This window comes from Notamacropus eugenii, chromosome 2, assembly GCF_028372415.1.
Source record: "Notamacropus eugenii isolate mMacEug1 chromosome 2, mMacEug1.pri_v2, whole genome shotgun sequence".
Taxonomy (NCBI): Eukaryota; Metazoa; Chordata; class Mammalia; order Diprotodontia; family Macropodidae; genus Notamacropus; species Notamacropus eugenii.
The window spans coordinates 288720857-288740005 of record NC_092873.1 but is presented as its reverse complement, the minus strand read 5'-3'; the positions used below and the strand labels follow the sequence as shown (position 1 = coordinate 288740005).

Genomic DNA, 19149 nt, shown 5'->3' with positions numbered 1-19149 from the left:
TGAAACATGCCTTCAATTTATTTCATGTTGGGTGGTGGGGTAGTGATGGAAAACTAGGCACCCTAGGAAACTACTATCATGCATGGGGAAGAAGTCAAGGGAAGGGCAGACCAAAAAGGAGTTTATCTGGGGTATGGTCATCAGGAAAATATTCTAGTAGTTTCCTATTTTAACTAATTGCTATTGCTAACTGGGTTCTAGGTTAGGTCTATCTAAGTTGCTGAAGTACTGTTAATACTCTGAAAATTTTTACATCGAGGGTGAATCTTAGGTGGCCTGGTCTAGTTATGGTTTATGATTTCCACACCAAAGGTCAACAAGCTGTTTATTTCCAAAGGCCTTAAGTGAAACTAAGCAAGATCTGTGGCAGCTACTGGCAGGATTAGGGCATAAGTAGAGGAGAAGGGGAAAAAAACAGAAAGATATGGAAGAAGGGGAGAAAAAATGAGATGCTTCTGGTGGAAAGTGTGTGTGTGTGAGAGAGAGAGAGAGAGAGAGAGAGAGAGAGAGAGAGAGAGAGAGAGAGAGAGAGAGAGAGAGAGAGGGAGAAAGGGAGAGAGAGAAAGGGAGAGAGATCTATCAGCAGTTGCCTTGGGTACCACTCGGTGGCACCCTCTGTTGCAGATTGTAGACTGTCCTTGTGCATTTTTGCTAAATCTACCAACATTTGGAAAGCTGCAATTAGATTCTCCACTTAGAATCAATAGCAATAAAGTTTAGAGGAAAAATATCTAACCCTTTCATCTCAAATCTCACACCAGTCAATGTCAGAAAGTGGTACTAGGGAGTGGAGGTCCCAAGTAAGAGAAGATATGGGAATCAAGGTGTCAAGTGTTGTAATTAAATATAGTATTTCCAAGACAGAGTATTTCTCTAAGATATAAGTGGTTGGTTGGATGGTTGTTGTCCTTTGTTCTCGAAGAGGACCAAAATGACATCACCATGATAAAGTGAAGTTTCGGTGTGTCCAACTGTGGCTGATCAGATTCAGACGAGCTCGGAGTGCTCTACCACAGGTCGGGCACAGATAGTCCATGTGACAAAAGACATCACCCAAGATATAAGTATGGAGCAGTGAAAAAGGGCTCTGGATTTGGAGCAAAGGGACGCAGGTCCAAATATTAACAGCTGTGCGGTACGTTATAGTGACTAGTGTGCTGAAGATGGAATCAGGGAGAACTGAGCTCACAGTCTGCATGTGATACTCTATAGCTGTGTGACCACAGGAAAGTCACTTAGCTCCTCTAAAGGTTAGTCTGTAAAAACAGGAATAGAAACATTTATAATAATGATACTATTAGCATGATGCTGAGACTCAAATGCCTGAAAAGGGCTTTAATAGTTAGCATTTATTAAAAACAAAAACAAAAAACTTCACAAACGTTATCTTCTTTTTCACAGCCCTGGGAGGTAGGTGCTATTATTATCCCCATTTTACAGATGAGGAAAGTTTCCTCAGTGACAGGCGACAGACCTAAGTGACTTTCCAGAGTCACATAGCTAAAAAGTGTTTGAGGCTGGATTTGGACTCCCTTCTTCCTCACTCAGGCTTTAGCATTTTATCCACTATGCCACCTAGCTGCCTTATAACTTTACAAACTTAAAAGTGCTATTTAAACATTATTTATTATTGTTATTTATGTGAGAGGCCACATGGTGTAGTGCAATGGTATTAAACTCAAATAGAAATGGATCTCCAGGGCTGCATATTAAGTTAGAAAACTACAAATGAGCATTATCTATGTTTTATTGTATTCTTAGTCAGCTAGATGTTGTCATAGTGCATAGAGTGCTGGGTCTGGCATCAGGAAGACTCATCTTCATGAGTTCAAATCCAGCCTCAGACACTTACTAGGTTGTGACCCTGGGCAAGTCATTTAACCCTGTTTACCTCAATTTCATCAACTGTAAAATGAGCTGGAGAAGGAAATACTCCAGTATCTCTGCCAAGAAAACTCCAAATGGGGTCATGAAGAGTTGGACACTGAAAACAACTGAACAACAACAAAAATTGTATTTTATTTTGTTCAATATTTCCCAATGACGTTTTAAACTGGAGTTTTATGAAAGTTTTGACACCTCTGGATGGAGAGCTGACCTCAGGGCTGAATGCAGATGAGCAGACATTGAAGTTAGGAAGACAAGGGCTCAGTTTCCCTCCCCTTCCCCCCAACACACTCTGACTCGGTGACCCCGGCCAAGTGACCTTTTACTGTTTCTCAAACAAAAAACTCCATCTTCCAGTTCTGGCCATGTTCACTGACTGACCCCCACGCCTGGAATGCTCTCCCTCCCCAACTCCATCTCCTGACTTCTCTGGCTTTCTTTGAGTCTCAGCTAAAATCCTACCTTCTACTGAAGGAAATCTTTCCTCCCTAGGTAATTCTAAGATTCTAAGCTGATCTGCGCAGGTGGAGGATGTTTCTGCTCTAAATCAGATCTCTTTTGGAACTAGAATGAAACTCCTCCCTACCTGGCCTGACCTACCTATAAGGAAAAACAACCCTTTTTGCTAACCTGTCCTATTCCCATACAAGCTCAGCTCAGCAGACACCCAAACAGAGCCAGGCTTATGCCCAGCTCTTCTATTTTGGGCAAGTGCAGTTAATTTTGAGGCTTCACTGCCTCTGCCTCAGTCCCACCACCCCGCTCCCTCTGCCTCGGTGCTGGTCTCCTTGGCTGTTGCTTCTCCCTCCTCCTGTTCTGGATTTCTTTGAAGTCTCTCTGCCTGAGTTTCCTTTCCCCTCATTGTTTCTCTCCTCTCTGTTCTCTTGCAGGTGCCAGGGTTTTTCTTGGCTGTTGAGATCATTTGCTCACAGGTGTGTTTGGAAATAAAATCAGAAGATGTATTCCATAACCATCACATTCCTTTCCCCTCCTTTTCTCTCTCTTCCTTTCCTAGTTCCTACCTGTGAGTGATGAAAGAGGCATGAGTGAGGCTCCAAACGCATTCATCCCTGTGTTTCCTCCTCTACCTCCTTCTCTTCCTCCTGAGTTCCCTATTTCACAGTTGGAAAAATGAAGGGTAGATCAGAAGATGTGGGTTTGTATCTTAGCTCTGCTACTAGATGTGTTGATGATCCACAGGTCAAGGTAGATGATTACTTTTTCCAAGTCATTTCCTTTCCCTCCAAGTCTCAGTTTTTCCAACCATAAAATCATGGGTTTGGAATAGGACACTTTTAAGGTTCCCATCAGTGATCAATCTATAGCAAAAACAATTCATATTTATACAGTTCTTTAAGGTTTACAAAGCACTTTCCTCATACCTAGCAGGAGTACTGGACTTGTAGTCAGAAACACCTGGTTCAAGTCCCTCTTCTGATACTTACAAGCTGTATAAGTATGGGCAGGTCCCTGCACCTGTTTCTTCAGTTGTAAGATCAGTCAATGAGTTAGAGGAAACAGGCTAGGTATTGGGGATACAAAAAATGGCAAAAGATAGTCCCTGCTCTCAAGTAGCTCACAGTCAAGTAGAGATGTTGTGTAAGTAACTATGTGCAAATAAATTATATACAAGATAAATGGGAAATAATACAGAGAAGAAACTAGAACCACGGGGAGTGCGGCAGGGAGGAAAGATTTCCTTCAGTAGAAGGTAGGATTTTAGCTGAGACTCAAAGAAAGCCAGAGAAGTCAGGAGATGGAGTTGGGGAGGGAGAGCATTCCAGGCGTGGGGGTCAGTCAGTGAACATGGCCAGAACTGGAAGATGGAGTTTTTTGTTTGAGAAACAGTAAAAGGTCAACGTTACTGGATCACAAGGTGAGCATAGGACGGGGGTTAGGTGGGATTAGAACTCAGGACTAACCACTTACTATCAGGTTAATTTTAATATATTCTCTAAAAACAGATTGTATATAGTAGAGAGTCACAATTTCACACATAATACTTACTAAGTCCCTGTTTGTTGGTGTTGATTAAACTCATCAAAAAGAAAAATTGAAAGAAAAACATTGATTATGAGATTATGATAATGAAAAGAAAAACCCTGAAAAAAATGGAAGATAACAGACATTTTAATAGTATTTTATAGCGTATAAAGTACTCTATGGACATTGTCTCACTGAAGCCTCATGCCAACACTACGTAGTAGGTAGTATTTTTAACTCCATTTTACAGACTGGGAAACAAAATGGGGAAATGATGAAGGGCGCACCATTAGGAAGTAGAAAGAGCAGAATTTCAACTCAGTTCTCACAGCAGCAAATCCTGTGATTTTCCCTCTGCTCAGGCACTTGCGTGCCCATGTGTACATACACACACACACACACACACACACACACGCTTTGATTTTATATAGTGCCTCAGGGTTTATAAAGGATTTTCTTCATAACAACCTTATGAGGTAAGCAGAAAAGGTATCATTACTATTTCCACTTTACAGATGGGGAAATAAATATTCCAAGTTGTTCAATGATTTGCCTGGGTCACACAATTAGTATACAATCAAGTGCTGCAGCTGAGGTTCAAACACAAGTCTTGTTCCGATTCTGCTATACCACAGTTCCATCCTTCCTCCCTCCAAATATTTATCAAGCACCTAAAATGTGCCAGGTCTTGTGATAAATGATGGGGATACAAAGCAAAGCAAAAACAAACCCTTCCCTCAAGGAGCTAATGGGGAAGGCAATGTGCAAACAGCTAGGTAATGACAAGGTATTTACAGGGTAAATGGCAGAAAATCTTAAGAGGGAAGCAGCGGGAGTCGGGGAGGGGGGGACGCCAGGAAAGTCCTCTTAGAGAAGGAAGGATTTGACCTCAGTCTTTCATGAAACCAGAGGAGTCAGGAGGTGGATATGAGAAGCTAGAGCATTCCAGGCTTAGGGGAAAGCCAATGAAAATGCCCAGAGTTGGGAGACTGAATGTTGCCTACAAGGGATTGTCTTGAAGGATCAAGAGTACATGGAAAAGGGCCAGGCTGTGAAGAGTTTTAAAAATCAAATGGGAGATTTTTTTATTTGATCCTGGAGGTGACAGGTAGCCACTGGAGTTTATTGAGATAGGTAGCATCCGCACCAAGACAAACGCTTTCAAGGTAGATTTAAATTAGTGAGACTGGAAGGATGGACCCAGGGACTGTACCCAGTCCTTGGTACTGGGGGTCATCTACACAAAAGTACTGGGAGAGTGAGAACCAGTTCAGTTGAGGTGCTTGGCAGGAGGACACCTGAAGCATTGACTAAGAATCTATATTACCAAACACGGATGTCACTGATTTTTCCTACTTCTGTTCCTCCATGAACTTGAAGGCAGATGATCTAAGTTCACATCCCAACCCAACTACCTATGTGATGATCAAATCAAATGGCTTCTCAGGCCCTCAGTTTCCTTGTCTAGAAAATGAGGGGGTTGGGCTAAGTGATTTCCTCTGAGCCTCCCCAGAACTTCCATTGGAGCCCCCATTTCTGGTCTCCTCCCATGACTTGTACACATAGCGTAGGAGAGAAGATGAAGAGATTCCACACACAACATTAGCAGGAGCAGTACTGGGAATCAGCCTAACAATGGTACCCCTAAGCTGTCCCATGGTTCACAGATATAGAACCAGGTGGACCTCAGAGATGATCTAGTTCAGACCTGCATGACCTGCAGCCTCGGAGCTTACACCCCCCAGCCCACTAGCAGCATACCAAAGGATTTAGGGTGGCTTGCAGAAAAATGTAGAGGCCTGAATGTAAAAATGTTAATTGTGCTGGCCTAATCTAGCTGAATAACTTCATTTACAAATGAGAAAACTGAAACCCAAAGAGGACAGGTGATTTATGATCACATGTGTAGAGCTGAGAGAGACTTTAGAGGTCATCTTATCCAACTCCTTCATTTTAGAGGTGAGGAAGTTGAGACCCAGGGACATTAAGTGACTTGCCCCAAGTCATACACATAGTGTATGGGGCAGAACTGGATTAGAATTCTGATCCTTTGAGTTGTTATTTCACTTTCCCCTGCATTGTGTTGCCTGGCATTTACTAGACTCCCGGGCAAGGACCCAGAAACAGAGAGAAAATTCTGGCCCACTCCCACCTCCCACCCCCCAGCTGGGATTTAGTTGCCACCTCTAGCTTGGGCCCGGAGGGACTATGCTGGTAATTGACTAGAATACAGAAAACAGAGATTCCCATGAGTTGGTGAGTTTCTAGGGGCCAGAAGTCAGAATGTGTGCATGTGTGTGTGTGGTGCATGTGTGTGTGTGTGTGTGCGTGTGCATGTGTGGTGTACGTGTGTGGGTGCCTCAGGAACTAACTCCAGAATGGCCCTGAGAAGCTTTGGCATTTTGAGGCTGGCAGCAAGAGGTGCCCTCCCTAGCCAGCTTAGAGAGGGTTAAAGATCCCCAGGGGAGCTATCCGGGGCTCTTCAGCCGTGCTTGAGAGCTCTCCATAGCAACTCGGGTGCAGCCACGGCAGGGAAGAAAGGCCGCTATAGCAACAGCCTCGGATGGCTACTTTTCTTCTCGGGGCCTCTGGATAGATGGCACTGAACCACAGTCCCTGGTCTTGGGATGAAAGGACACACAGAGAGAACAGCCCCCACATTTTTCATCTTGAAGTTGAACTGAGGGAGTTATCCTAGTTTTAAAGCCCAGGGCCAAGCCTCAGGGTCTGGAGCAGGCATCCCAGGAAAGGAATGATGATGACCTTGGCCTGCAGGGTGGGAATGGAGAGGGGACATATAAAGATCAATCCATTTTTTTTTTTCCTCATTTGAATCAGGGGAAAATGCTGTCAGACTAAGGGTGTGTGTGTTGGAGGGATGTTCTTCTAAACACTAGGAGAGTGAGCTAAGTGTCTTAGGGGAAGGAGAGACAGTAGAAGTGTTCAGAATATCTTGACACTCAATGACTTCTTAGGGGATGTGCTGATGTCCCAGGAATGACAAAAGATGTGTGAGTACAGTAGCATCTTTCTACCTTCCTTCCTTCCTTCCTTCCTTCCTTCCTTCCTTCCTTCCTTCTTTCCTTCCTTCCTTCCTTCCTTCCTTCCTTCCTTCCTTCCTTCCTTCCTTCCTTCCTTCCTTCCTTCTTTCCTTCCTTTCTTTCTTTTTCTTCTATGTCTCTGTCTGTCTGTCTGTCTGTCTCTCTCTCTCTCCCCTATCTCACCCACGCTGGAAGTACAGGACACAGTTTCACTCTTATCTTATCAGCTTAGGGAACTTTTGCCTACTCCTCTTCCAACCCAGCCAAGCTCCCTCCTCTTTGGGCAACCCTCAGCTCCCACAGGGTCACCACATTAGTGGTGACCTTAGCACCAACACCTGATGTACTTGGTCCACTTCATCTCAGAACTCCTAAACCCAAGGTATCTGCCAGTCTCAGCTTTCCTAATAGCAGAGAGTGCACTTTTGAAGTTAAACTAACTAGTGAGCCCACAGTGATGGACTTGGGGCTGGATATAGTGAGGCATAGGGGAAAGTTTGTTGGAATGAGAGAATCTGGGTTCAAATCTAGCTCTTTTAGTTACAACCACGGTAACCTTGTATAAGTCACTCAGCCTCTTCTGGCCTTGCTTTCTTCATCTGTAAAATGAAGGGGACTGGCCTCTAAGGTCCCTTCTAACTCAAAACTGTAATTACTCATCCTACATGTAAAGATAAACAGAGACCAAGATTAGTTGACTTGACCAAAGTCACATTGACAGATTTGAACGTAGACCTTCTGATTCCAAAACTATCTTTTTTTTTTTTTTCCAATTTATCAGGTTGCATCTTTGAACATGAGGCTTGGAGGTTAGTATGAACTCAGGAGAACCTCTAGCCATTCAGTCCCCTGTCAGGCTCTCCAGACCAATGAGAGGAGCTTATGAGATACAGACATTTCAATTCAGCAAGCATTAATTAAAAGCTTGCTGCGTGCAGAACATTGTACTAGGTTTAGGGGAGACAGAAAATTTAAATAGGGCACTATGCATGTCTTCACGAACCTCCTTGGATTTGATTCCATGGCCCATTCTGGCCCTCAAGGAGAGGTGTTGATCCAGACCAGAGATGATTACTGGGGTCTCTGGAATCTGGTTAATGATTCAGCCTCTTTCCTCCCCCACAACACTAAGCCACAATGAGCAGGGGGTATAATGAATCCCCCCCAAACTCAATGCCACATTCAACTTGGGTCCTATTCAGAGAAACCAATCAGGATATCCTCAGTGTTTTGGAGTGGGAAGGCAGTGTTTGGAGGGACTAAGGGACTTAATGTTGAAATTAGAAAATCAAATTTTTTCTTTCACTTTTCCCAGTCCTCACCCTCCTACCCGCTTTTCCTCCTTATTGCTCTATTCTCCTCTTTCTCTGTTTTTCTCTTATTATTCCCCCCCTCTTATAGACCTCCTTCTCTTTTCTCCTCCTGTTTTGGGGATCACAGATAGAAGGGACTTCTGAACACATCTGATATAAGAACCCCCCACTCATTCCAACATACACAACAAGTGGTCACCCAGCTTCAACTTCAAGACCTGCAGAGAAGGAAAACCTGCTCTTTCCTGAGGCAGCCCACTCTACTTTTGGGTAGACTTTATTTTAGGAAGTTTTTCCTTATACAGAACATAAAATCTGCCTCTTTGCAGCTCCCACCCATTGCTTCTAGTTCTGCCTTCTGTGACCAAGCAGTACAAATTTAATTCCTCTTCCACTCAATACTCCTTCCAATATTTGAAGGCATTTTTCATGCCCCATACCTGCTATATGTTTTCTTTTCTTTGGCTAAACATTCTTAATTCCTTCAACTGATCTTCCTACGACATGAACTCAACAACTTCTTCAGCTTTCCTTCCCTCCCTCCTTTCTTCCCCTTCCTCTGTCTTGGTCCTCTTTACTGCCTCACTTTCTCCCCCTTTCCATCCCCTTTTTCTTTCTTCCTCACTCCCATCCAGTTTTCACAACAAGAAATTAGAGAATCGAGACAAAAGGCATTTCTCTTTAGTGCCTGAGTACTTCTAGGAATGCCTTAATGGTGAACAGATTGAGAGACAGATCTTTCACTTTTATATAATGCTGTTACGGTACAAAGTGCTTTCCTCACAACAATTCCAAAGTATTATTATCTCCATTTCACGGAGGAAAAAACTGAGACTCTGCAAGAGGTTAAATGATTAGATTCAGAGCTGAAGAGAAGTAAAAAGGGATGTGGAAAGATGTCAACCATTGGCTCCTGGTTCATCTCTCCCACCCACTGAGAGTCAGCATGGCTTCATCAAGCCTGGTCATGCCAGACTAACCTCATTTCTTTTTCTGACAGGATTACTAGATTGATGTATCAGGGAAATGCTGTAGATACAGATGCCTAGATTTCAGCAAATTCTCTCATCCTGTCTTTGTGAACAAGATGGAGAGATGGGAACTGGATGATGGTACTGTTAGGGGGATTTTGAATTAATAGAATGACCCCAAGCAAAGAAAAGAATCATCACTAAGGAGCTGTTATGAACTTGGAGGGAGGTCTTAAACAAAGTGCCTCAGGGTAGGGTGTATTTGGTCCTGTGCTATTTTGGATTTTTATCATGACTTGGATAAAGGAATGGAAAGCATGCTCATTAAATTTCCCAATGGCACAAAGTTGGGAGGGATAAGTTAACACATTGAAAGAATCAGCATCCAAAAAAAGGTCTTGATAGAATATTACAATGGACTAGATCTAATAACAATGAAATTTCAAAGGGATAAATGTTGTCTACACTTGGACAAAAAAACACTTTCACAAATGTACAAAAATCAACTTTACCGTATTCAGGAATTAGAGTCAGATGACCTGTGTTCAAATTCTTGCTCTGCAACTTAACAACTTGTGTGATATTGGACAAGTCAAGTAAGCTCTCTGAGCCTCAGTTTACTCATATGTAAAATGAAGGAATTAGATAAGATAGAGTTGGAGTAAACTGATGCTGTTCAAACTACTGGCATAGCCTAGCCAACTAACTTTGGTCTTGCCACTATGTAGACACTACCAGGAAATACCTGGAGAGTTTCTTCCTCAAATGGCTTTGACTTCCTGGAGTCTTGATCAGGAAGGGGATCCCCTATGGTTCCACTGAACATTCTGTACTGATGTCTCTGACTCCTTTATACCTAAATTTCTAACTCTAAATCTACAGTTCCTATGATCTGAGAGGTATGTTGGACCTCAAACTCAAAACATGTCAAATACTGTGACCTGGAGATCAAAGGTGGTAACCTAATCTGATATTAAGTAACACAATGGACAGAGCTCTGGGCCTGCAAGGGGCCAGAGCTGAGTTCAAAAGTAGCTTCAGATAGTTATTAACTGTGTGACCCTGGGCAATGCACGCTCTCTACCTCAGTTTCCTAATCTGGAAAATGAAGATTGAAATAAAGAAACCTCCCAGGGAAATTGAGAGATCCATTGCAAAGTGCTTTGCAAATCTCAAAGCCCCATATAAATGTTATTCATTAGTATTATACTGCTTCAAGAGAAAACTTAGTGTCCTGAACAAGGGAGGCAATCATCTTGTGTTCTTCCCTCCAGCTCACTTAGATCATTTATATTTATAGGATATTTATAAGCTAGTATATCATGAGGACAGTGGACTGATATGGTAAGAGACATAGCATATGCAGATGGACTGAAAGAACTAGGGATGAAAGGGGAGACATGACAGATATCTTTTAAAAAAGTAATCAACCAAAACTAATTTTGGTGTTGGTCATATTAATATATGTGCACCTATCTATCCATCTATCTCTCTATCTATCTCTATCCATCTTTCTGTCTGTCTCTATCTCTCTTTATCTCGGTCTATCTATCCATCCGTCTATCTCTATATTTCTCTTTATATCTGTCTATGTCTCTCTTAATCTATCTCTATGTGTCTATCTCTATCTCTCTATATCTCTCTTCATCCATTTCTATTTGCCTGTCTATATCTATCCATCTCTATCTATCTATGTCACAATTAATCCGTACCCTGAGTCCCCCACCTCTCTGTCAGGAGAGGAGTAGTGTTTTTCAGCATGGATCCTCTGCAATCATGGTCGGTCACTGCTTGGATCAGAGTCCTTAAGGCTTTCAAAGCTGTTTTGTCTTTACCGCTCTGCTGTTGTATGAATTGTTCTCCTGGTCCACTCACTTCACTTTGCCTCTGTCCATACAAGTCTTCCGTCCTCATACAAGTCTTTCCCTGAAACCATCCCCTTCTTAGTTTCTTACAGCATGATAATATTCCATCCCACTCATGTCTCATCATTTGTTCAGCCATCCCTTAATTGATGAGAACCTCCTCCGTTTCCGGTTCTTTGACACTACACAAGATAGAAATCTTAAAATATTTTAAGGGAAGCCATGTGGAAATAAATATTAGCTTTCCTGAGTAACACTGTGGTGTAGTGGATAGCATGCTAGATCTGTAGTCAAGACCTGAGTTCAGGACCCATTGTGACTCTCACTAGTTATATGACTGTAAGCAAGTTATAGAAATGCTCTGAACTTTGGTGTCTTTATCTAGAATAGGAATTGGCAAACTATGGCTGGGGGGTGGGGAACCAAATCCAGCCCACTACTTGTTTATAAGCCTATGAGTAAGAATGAATTCTGAAATGAAACTTTATTTTAAAACATAAAATCCGTTCTTAGTTTGCAGTACAAAGATAGGTTCAGGCAGATTTGGCTCATGGGCCAGTTTGTAGACACCTTAACACGCATAATAATACCTCCAATATCTGCCTCCCCTTTCCGAGCCTCAGTTTCCACAGCTGTAAAATGGGAATGACAATTCTTCTAGTACCTACCTTCCAGGGCTGCTGAAACGAGATAATGAATATGAAGCTCCTTACAAACCTTAAAGGACTACATTAACAGTAATTATGACTCTTATTCAGAGGACAGAATAGGGAGCAATAGATGAAAACCGCAGAGAGGTTGGTTGAGCCTTAATGCAAGAAAAAAAACTTTCTAAGGGATCTGTCTGCATGTGGAATGGGCAGATTCTTAGGAGCGGAGGTCCCCTTTCCTGGGAGTTTTCAACTAAGAAATGCACAACTATTGATCAGGAAACTGTAGGAAGAACTGTTATTCAGGTATGACTTTTGAGGTCCCTTCCAATTGTGAGATTTTGTGTGACTTTGCACGAGTCATTGAACCTCTGTCCTCAGTTTCCATATCTGTAAAACAAGGGTGTTGGACTCCTTGACCTCAATAGTCCCTTGCAACTTTAAATCTAGCAGGCAAGATGCCAATAATAATAATAACAGTAATAAAAAATAATAGCTAGCATTTCTACAGCATGCATTATGTGCCAGACCCTGTGCTAAGTACTTTACAAATATTATCTCATTGGATCCTCACAACTCTGAGACATTAGGTGCGATTATTATCCCCATGTTACAATTGAGGAAACAGAGGTAGACGGAGATGAAGTGACTTGCCCAAGATCCCACAGATAGGAAGCATCTAAAGCTGGATTTGAACAGAGCTCTTCCTAACTCCAGGTTCAATACCTACTGGGCCACCTAGCTGTAAAGGACCTCAACCTCCTTTCTGTTATGTTAGGTCTGAGTCTCAGCTTCCTATGGCTCTATATGGAGAGCTTCTATGACCAAAACCCATTTTAGGGACAGCTTTACTCTACATCTACAATCACCTCCTTTTGACTGTTACCCTGAGAAGATCCTGTTGATAAAGGGTAGACTCTGGGGATTAGCCTTGGTCAAGGGATCCAGATCTCGAACTGTGTGTATAGAGCATGGTGACTGATACTCTTGGGAGACAGATGGTTTGACAGGTATTCCCTGTCATGATTGTCTCCGTTCGGCACCACCCAGGGCTCAGAAATGGGAGCAAGGGTGTGACCAGAACCACAGAAATGAGGAGGAGAGAAGACCTTCAGGGCCTCATCTGGGTTTGAGTCACGGACTAGCCTCCCTCCTTTCCCCACTCCATCCCTTCATCCAGTGAAGACCCAGATGAGGTATATGTCCCAGAGCATGCCATGGGTTTGTAGTAGCCTGCAGAGTGATGCTGGGTAGTCCAGAGGTATCAGAGTCATCAGAACATAGATGCAGATCTGCAAGGATCTCAGAAACCTTCTTGTCCAACCCCATTTTACAAATGAGAAAACTGACGCTCAGACAAGTGGTTTAATAATAACAGCAAGTACTTCCAGGTTTGCAAAGCTCTGCACACGTTGTTTCATTTGATTTGATCAAGGTCACACAGATGCCAAGTTGCAGGCCGTGTGTGTGTGTGTGTGTGTGTGTGTGTGTGTGTGTGTGTGTGCATGTGTGTGTGTGCAGGGGTGTGTGTGTGTGTGTGTGTGTGTATCTGGGGACTCCTGTATGGAACATGTTAGATGGGAGCTCAATGGACAAGCATCCATATGTGTGCATGTGTTCACCCGTGCTTATATGTTTATACTATCAAGCTTGGTAAGGGTCTTGTACGTCATCTTGGGAAAAGAAGGTGAATGTTTTTTGCCATTCTTTACAATGGGAAGAGGGTCTGACATACATCATTGCCCCTATTTTAGAGATGGAGAGGCACCCCATTCCCCAAAGTCATTCATTAGCCAATCAGTATCTAGATGTTATAAACATCTCATCTGTGTTGGGGGATGGGGTGGAGTAGTGAGGAGGGGTAATTATGATGAGTGTGTGCCCTCAGGTAGGAAGGTTTATGAAGAAATTCCAGCCCAAAGACTTAGCGTGTTAGAATCACTATCCCAAGAAGGGTAGTACGTCTCTAAAAAGGTACAAGTGGAAGGAGCATCATCTAGATCAGCAGTCAGGAAAATTGGGTTCTAATCACATTTCCTTTACTAACTAGTTGTGTGACCTTAGACACACTGAACTTCAATTTCCTTATATATAAATTGGGGTTATAATTCATGCTCTGATAACCTAACAAGGATGTGGCTGTAAGGTTCAAATAAGATGTCTGTTCTTAATGATGTAAAAACACAAAGAACTGATCTTCCTAATGGCCTTTCCCCCTCCACTCCCATCAGAGAAATGGGTCTCTCTGATAGCCCAGTCCTAAGATCAATTGATCCCCTAGGAAGAGGAGTTGGTTTGCCAAATCAAATATGGCACCTGGGGCTAGAGTGAATTGTTGCCTTTCAAATCAGCATCAGTATAGCCTGGCCTTCCTAACCAGCTCTGGTCTCTCTATGCACAGACCTAGAAATGCCTGAAGAGTTTCCTCCTTGGATAGACTGAGCTACCTGTGACCTCAGTCAGAAAGGGAAGCTCCTGGATGTCCCCCTAAACATTCTGCTCCACTCTCTCCAGCCCCATAGGCTTGAAACAGCCAGGGATTTGTTGCTGGGGTGTCTGCCCACAAGGCCCAGAGAGACCTGCTCTAGATCCCAGCAATAACTCTTAGGTCCTACTCCAGCATCAGGTGCCCTGAGCCTGCTGGGTTCTCAGCCCCAATAAGAAAATAGTTCTGCATCGATCAGCGAAAACCAGCAGCAATTTTGGACGTGGGCCCTGACGCTTAATATCATTATGAAGCCAGCAATGCATCCAATCCCATTATCAGCCCGCTTGTGCAGCTCCAAGCCAAACCCAGTTGCAAATGGCCTTTTCTTGTCTGAGAGGGCCAGAGTCTTCTGTGGCTGAGAGGAGAGATTTTATCTTTAATTGACAACTGGCTGTCTGCCATCTCCTGGAGGCTGGCCTGGGCTGTGAGCCTGGCTTTTCTCTTTCATTTCAGGAATAGGCCTTTCCCTTAATCCTGTCCTCTCAGCCCTTCCCTGACACTGTCCCCTCAGCCCCAACGTGACATCATCCCTTCAGACCCTTCCTGCCACAACCCCCTGCCTACTCTCCTCTGACCCATGCTGATCAGGCCGGTTCTAATCAGCCATTGGTGTTATTCAGTCCTTCTCTCATGTGATCCTGTCCCAAGAGGTTCCAGGACTGAGTGCCATGGCCTGGTACCCACAGCATTAGTGGGTAAGTAAAGCAGGAGAAGCAAGCAGCAGAGAGGGGGTGATGGACACCATGCTGGGCCTGAAGTCAGGAAAACTTCAGTTCTAATGCTTTGTCTAATTTGTGCTAGCTGTGTGTTGGACGCTGGCTGAAAACATCACTTAAGTGTGCTCAACCTCAGTTTCTTCATCTGTAAAATGGGGATAATAATAGTTCCTACTTTATAGGACAGTTGTGAAGATCAAAGGAATTAATAAATGTCATGTATTTTTGCAAACCTTAAAAGTGTTCTATAAATGCTGACAATTATTATTAGCTGTTATGAATACAGTGTGTGTGTGTGTGTGTGTGTGTGTGTGTGTGTGTGTGTTGGGAGTGAGGTGCAAAGAAAGCCAAGGCAAGGGGGAGGGATTGAGAGTTGGGGTGTCAAACAAAACTCAGCTTCGGGCCCTCCGTGCAGGGGGCTCCCTTAGTCGGCCCCTTGCTTTCCATTCCCCTCCATCCCCAGCAGAGGGGATTGTCACTTTTCCCTGGCTGTTTGCGTTTTGGTTCAGAGAGCCATCTGTGTGCTCTGTCCTCGTTGTCAACCCTACCTACGTAGGCATGGTGTGATTCAGGGGGGCCAGGAAGGCCCCCTGCTCAAAATAGTGCCTCCCCCTCCTACTGCCTGATGCCTGTGTTTCTTTTAATAGAGGAGGGACAAAACCTTTGATTCCACAATTACAATACGCTGTAGTGAGGGGGCAGCAAGGTTTCATGAAACAGATAAAGCTGTGCCATCCTGGGGGCTGGGAGAACAGAGGTCTAGTTCCAACCTGGCCATTAGCTAGCTGAGTTACCTTGGGCTACTCCCATTACTCACCTCTTGAACCTCAGTTTCCTCATTTGTAAAATGTTGGAATGATACTACTTCAGTTTTATTTCACTTCAAAATAAGGTTTTAAAAAAAATTCCCTTGATATCACTGAGGTTTAGGATTCTTGAGGGGGCTCACAAGTATGAAAGAAAAGAAGGAAGGAAGGAGAGAAAGGGGAAGGAAGGAAGGAGGATAAGAGGGGATGAATGAAAGAAAAAAGGAGGCAAAGAGAGAGGGTGGAAGGAGGGAAGAGAAGAATGACAGAAAAAGATAAAGAAAAGAGAGAAAGAAGAAAGGAAGATAAGAGAAAATTAAAGAAAGGAAGGAAGGAAAGAGAAAGGAGAGGAAGGAGAGAGAGATAAAGGAAAGAGAAAGAAGGAAGGAGGACAGAAAGAATAAAAAATGGAAACAAGGAAGATAAGAGAGAACAAAGGAAAGAAAGAGTAGGGAGAAAGGAGAGAAAGAGAAGAAAGGAGAGAAAGAAGAAAGGAGGAAAGAAGGAATGACAGGAAGGAAAGGGATGCCTACTATGTACCAGGAACTGTATTAAGTATTTTACAAATACTGTACCATTTAATCTTCACACTAAGGTAGCTGCTATTATTACCCCCATTTTAGAGTTGAATAAACTGAGGCAGAGATCAAGTGACTTGCCCAAGGTCACACAGCTAGTAAGTTTCAGAGGCCAGATTAGAACTGAGGTCTTCCTGACTCTTAAGTCCCACGTTTCATCCACTGCATTCTCCAGTTTTCTCTCTAGGGAGAGACAAATTTCACTGTCACTTAGACGCTCTAAGTCTCCCATCTTAAAAATGAGGACAATCCCCCTTGTAGTACTTGCCTCACCGGATTATATGCTTTCCAAGCTTTAAAGCTTGAATTTTCCCTCCCTCCCCACCCCTGAAGTTAGAGGGCAAGAGTTGAAAGGCAGAGGAGGAAGCGATGTTAGAATTCATAGACAGAGCCAGAAGGACCATCAGGGACAATCTAGTCCAATTTATTCCTTTTATGGTAGAGGAAGCTCAGGGAGACAGGCAGTAAATTTCAGAGGTGGGATCCGAACCCAGATCCTTTGACTCTGGAGCCAGAGCTCTTCCTTCTGTCCATACTGCCTCCCTATAGGATACTGTTGTATATTAATGTGTGAGGAAGAAGTTGACTTAATGGAGTTGTTTCTTCCAGTTTTAAAATTCAAGTAAACAAACATCTATTCTGCGCCTATAGACTCATACTCAAATGGACCTCTGATCTCATCAACTTGGATGGTCCTTTCAACCATATAGATAGCCACCCATTCATGTCCACCTCGAAAAAGGTGATAGAAGACTGGCTTGCAGCCACACTAGAGTGCATTAGGGAGAAGTTCTGGAGGCAGTTCTGAGGAGAACACTTGGTTCATAAAATGGTTGAGGAGAAAATATCATGAGATAGAGGACAAACTCTGTCATGGGATTATCGACCTATAAAATGCCTCAGAATACATCCAGTCCACCAGTTTATTAGGTGAGGAAACTGAGTCCCAAGGAGGTTAAGTTGCCTAAGGTCATGTAGTATCATAGATAGGATTTGAAACCAGTCCTTGGACTCCAGTCAATGTTCTCTCCTCCTTTATGATTATCTGAGCCTGACCCTCTTTGTGTATGTCAAGCTTTGGATTGTAAACTCCCAGAGGTGAGGTCCTAGGTCCCAATCCAGCTGTACATGTGCCAAGGGTATGAGTCAAGGCATTCCCCCGCTACTGCAAAAAGGAAAGGGAGAAGCCCATTCACACAACAAGGGCATGGAGACAGCTCCAAATCTCTTTATTGGGGCTTGACCACAGTATAACCGCCAGAGGCATGCGGACGGACCAGCAGCTCCTGGCCGGAGTATTGCCTTGGACACAGGGAGAGGTAACAGTTTTAGAAAAGTGCTGACAGACACCGGGGAAGAAAGATTAGGGGAGAGGGGAAGGGGCATTGGGATGAGGGGCAGAGACCAAGGCAGAAGAGGCAACCCTGGCTCTGCTATTGCGCGTGTCCCCTGGCCCAAGGTCAGGAAGTAGAGTATTGCAACTCAATCTCATTTCATCCCGAGGTTTCCATGGGTCCTCGGACCCCTGAGCCAGACGGACAGACAGACACCCTGCCCCATGAGTCCGCCTGGCAACATCTTTGAAAACAAATGGAGAGGGAGACAATACACAGAAACACAATAACAAAATGACCCCTGTCTGTGGGGCAGATGGGTCAGGAGAGGGACATGGGCAGGGGATCCTTATGCCCTTCCGCTGGCCAGGACCGCACTGACCACAAGCCATAGGGGTAGGAGTCATGGGTTCTGTTTGAAGGGGATCCAGGGGTGAGGGGGCCTGGCAGTTGGAATTTCTGTCAGGCCCTGCCTCCCCCAATACATGTTGGTCAGGATAGGAGAACAGATGGACACAGAGTGAATGGCTAAACCCGAGTCAAACCTGAAGCAGGAACCACACCAGTCAACCATCCAGTTTACACTTAGAATTCTACTGGTAGGTTCTGGACACTTCAGAAAAATAAATGTGGAACTGGGAACAAGAAAGGAGATTTGGGATTGGTGGGGAAGAGGAGGGGTAGCAGAGGCTGACACAAAAGACAGACCACCAAGCAACACATGCACTACAAACAGGGGTACAGCATGTAAGAATATAGAATATATATGTATATATATGCATATAGATCTTTTAATGTACAATAGAATAAACCATCAGACCCATCCTGGGCCATAGAGTGTGTGCGTGCGTGCGTATTTTTTCCAACAGTCCTGCACAAACAAGGATTTCCAATTTTTTCCCAGTGAGAGATCCTTGCCTGGTTTCCAGGGTTTTCCCTAAGCCTCCCGCATTGTCTCTCTCCATGCTCCCGGCCTCCACGTGAGCCAAACTTTAAGAGAAGGTGAGGACCTCGGCCTGGGCATAATTGGACGAGAGGACGTCTTGGCAGGTCTCTGTGTTTAAAGAGCACAGGTGTGAGTCACTGGTATGCACACTTTCCCATCGACATTGCCTTCTTTGGGGAAAGGGTGAAGGGCAAGAACAAATTAGAAGGGAGAAACCCATAACCCACAGGTGATGGGGCCAGTGGAGAGCATCCAGAAGTCTAGTTGTATGTAGTTGACAAATGGCCTTCTGCACCTGGGCTGAAGGATTTGGGAGGAACTGTCAGCAATTAAATATTAAACCATCATCCCTTTCCTCCTTTCCTTATTGCCTCTTCTTTTTTTCTACCCACACATCTCTCATGGCTGACCCTGCCCAGGTCCACTTGGTCTGCATACAAGGGGCTGGGAATATAAGGTTGAAATTCAGCACATCTCTGCCCTCAAGTTGCTTACAGTCTACCTACTAAGGGACAATCTGATGTGTATGCAGATGAGATAAGATACAGTAGAGAATGATAAAAAGGACAGA

The 19149-nt window shown here is 43.9% G+C and overlaps 1 protein-coding gene across 3 annotated transcripts in view; it reads right to left on the bottom strand.

Annotated features, from left to right (window-relative positions):
• Window positions 1-19149, bottom strand: part of KCNC4 (potassium voltage-gated channel subfamily C member 4) — a 70576-nt gene that overhangs the window by 16398 nt on the left and 35029 nt on the right. Inside the window, exon 4 of one of the 3 annotated variants that reach the window (XM_072644280.1) lies at window positions 2910-2999. The exons of 1 other annotated variant lie outside the window; for it this stretch is intronic. In XM_072644280.1, the coding sequence (XP_072500381.1) occupies window positions 2910-2999 (90 nt within the window). Of the gene's footprint in view, window positions 1-2909; window positions 3000-17510; window positions 18687-19149 lie in introns of those variants that run through there. One more of the 3 variants, XM_072644282.1, reaches the window with a different exon arrangement.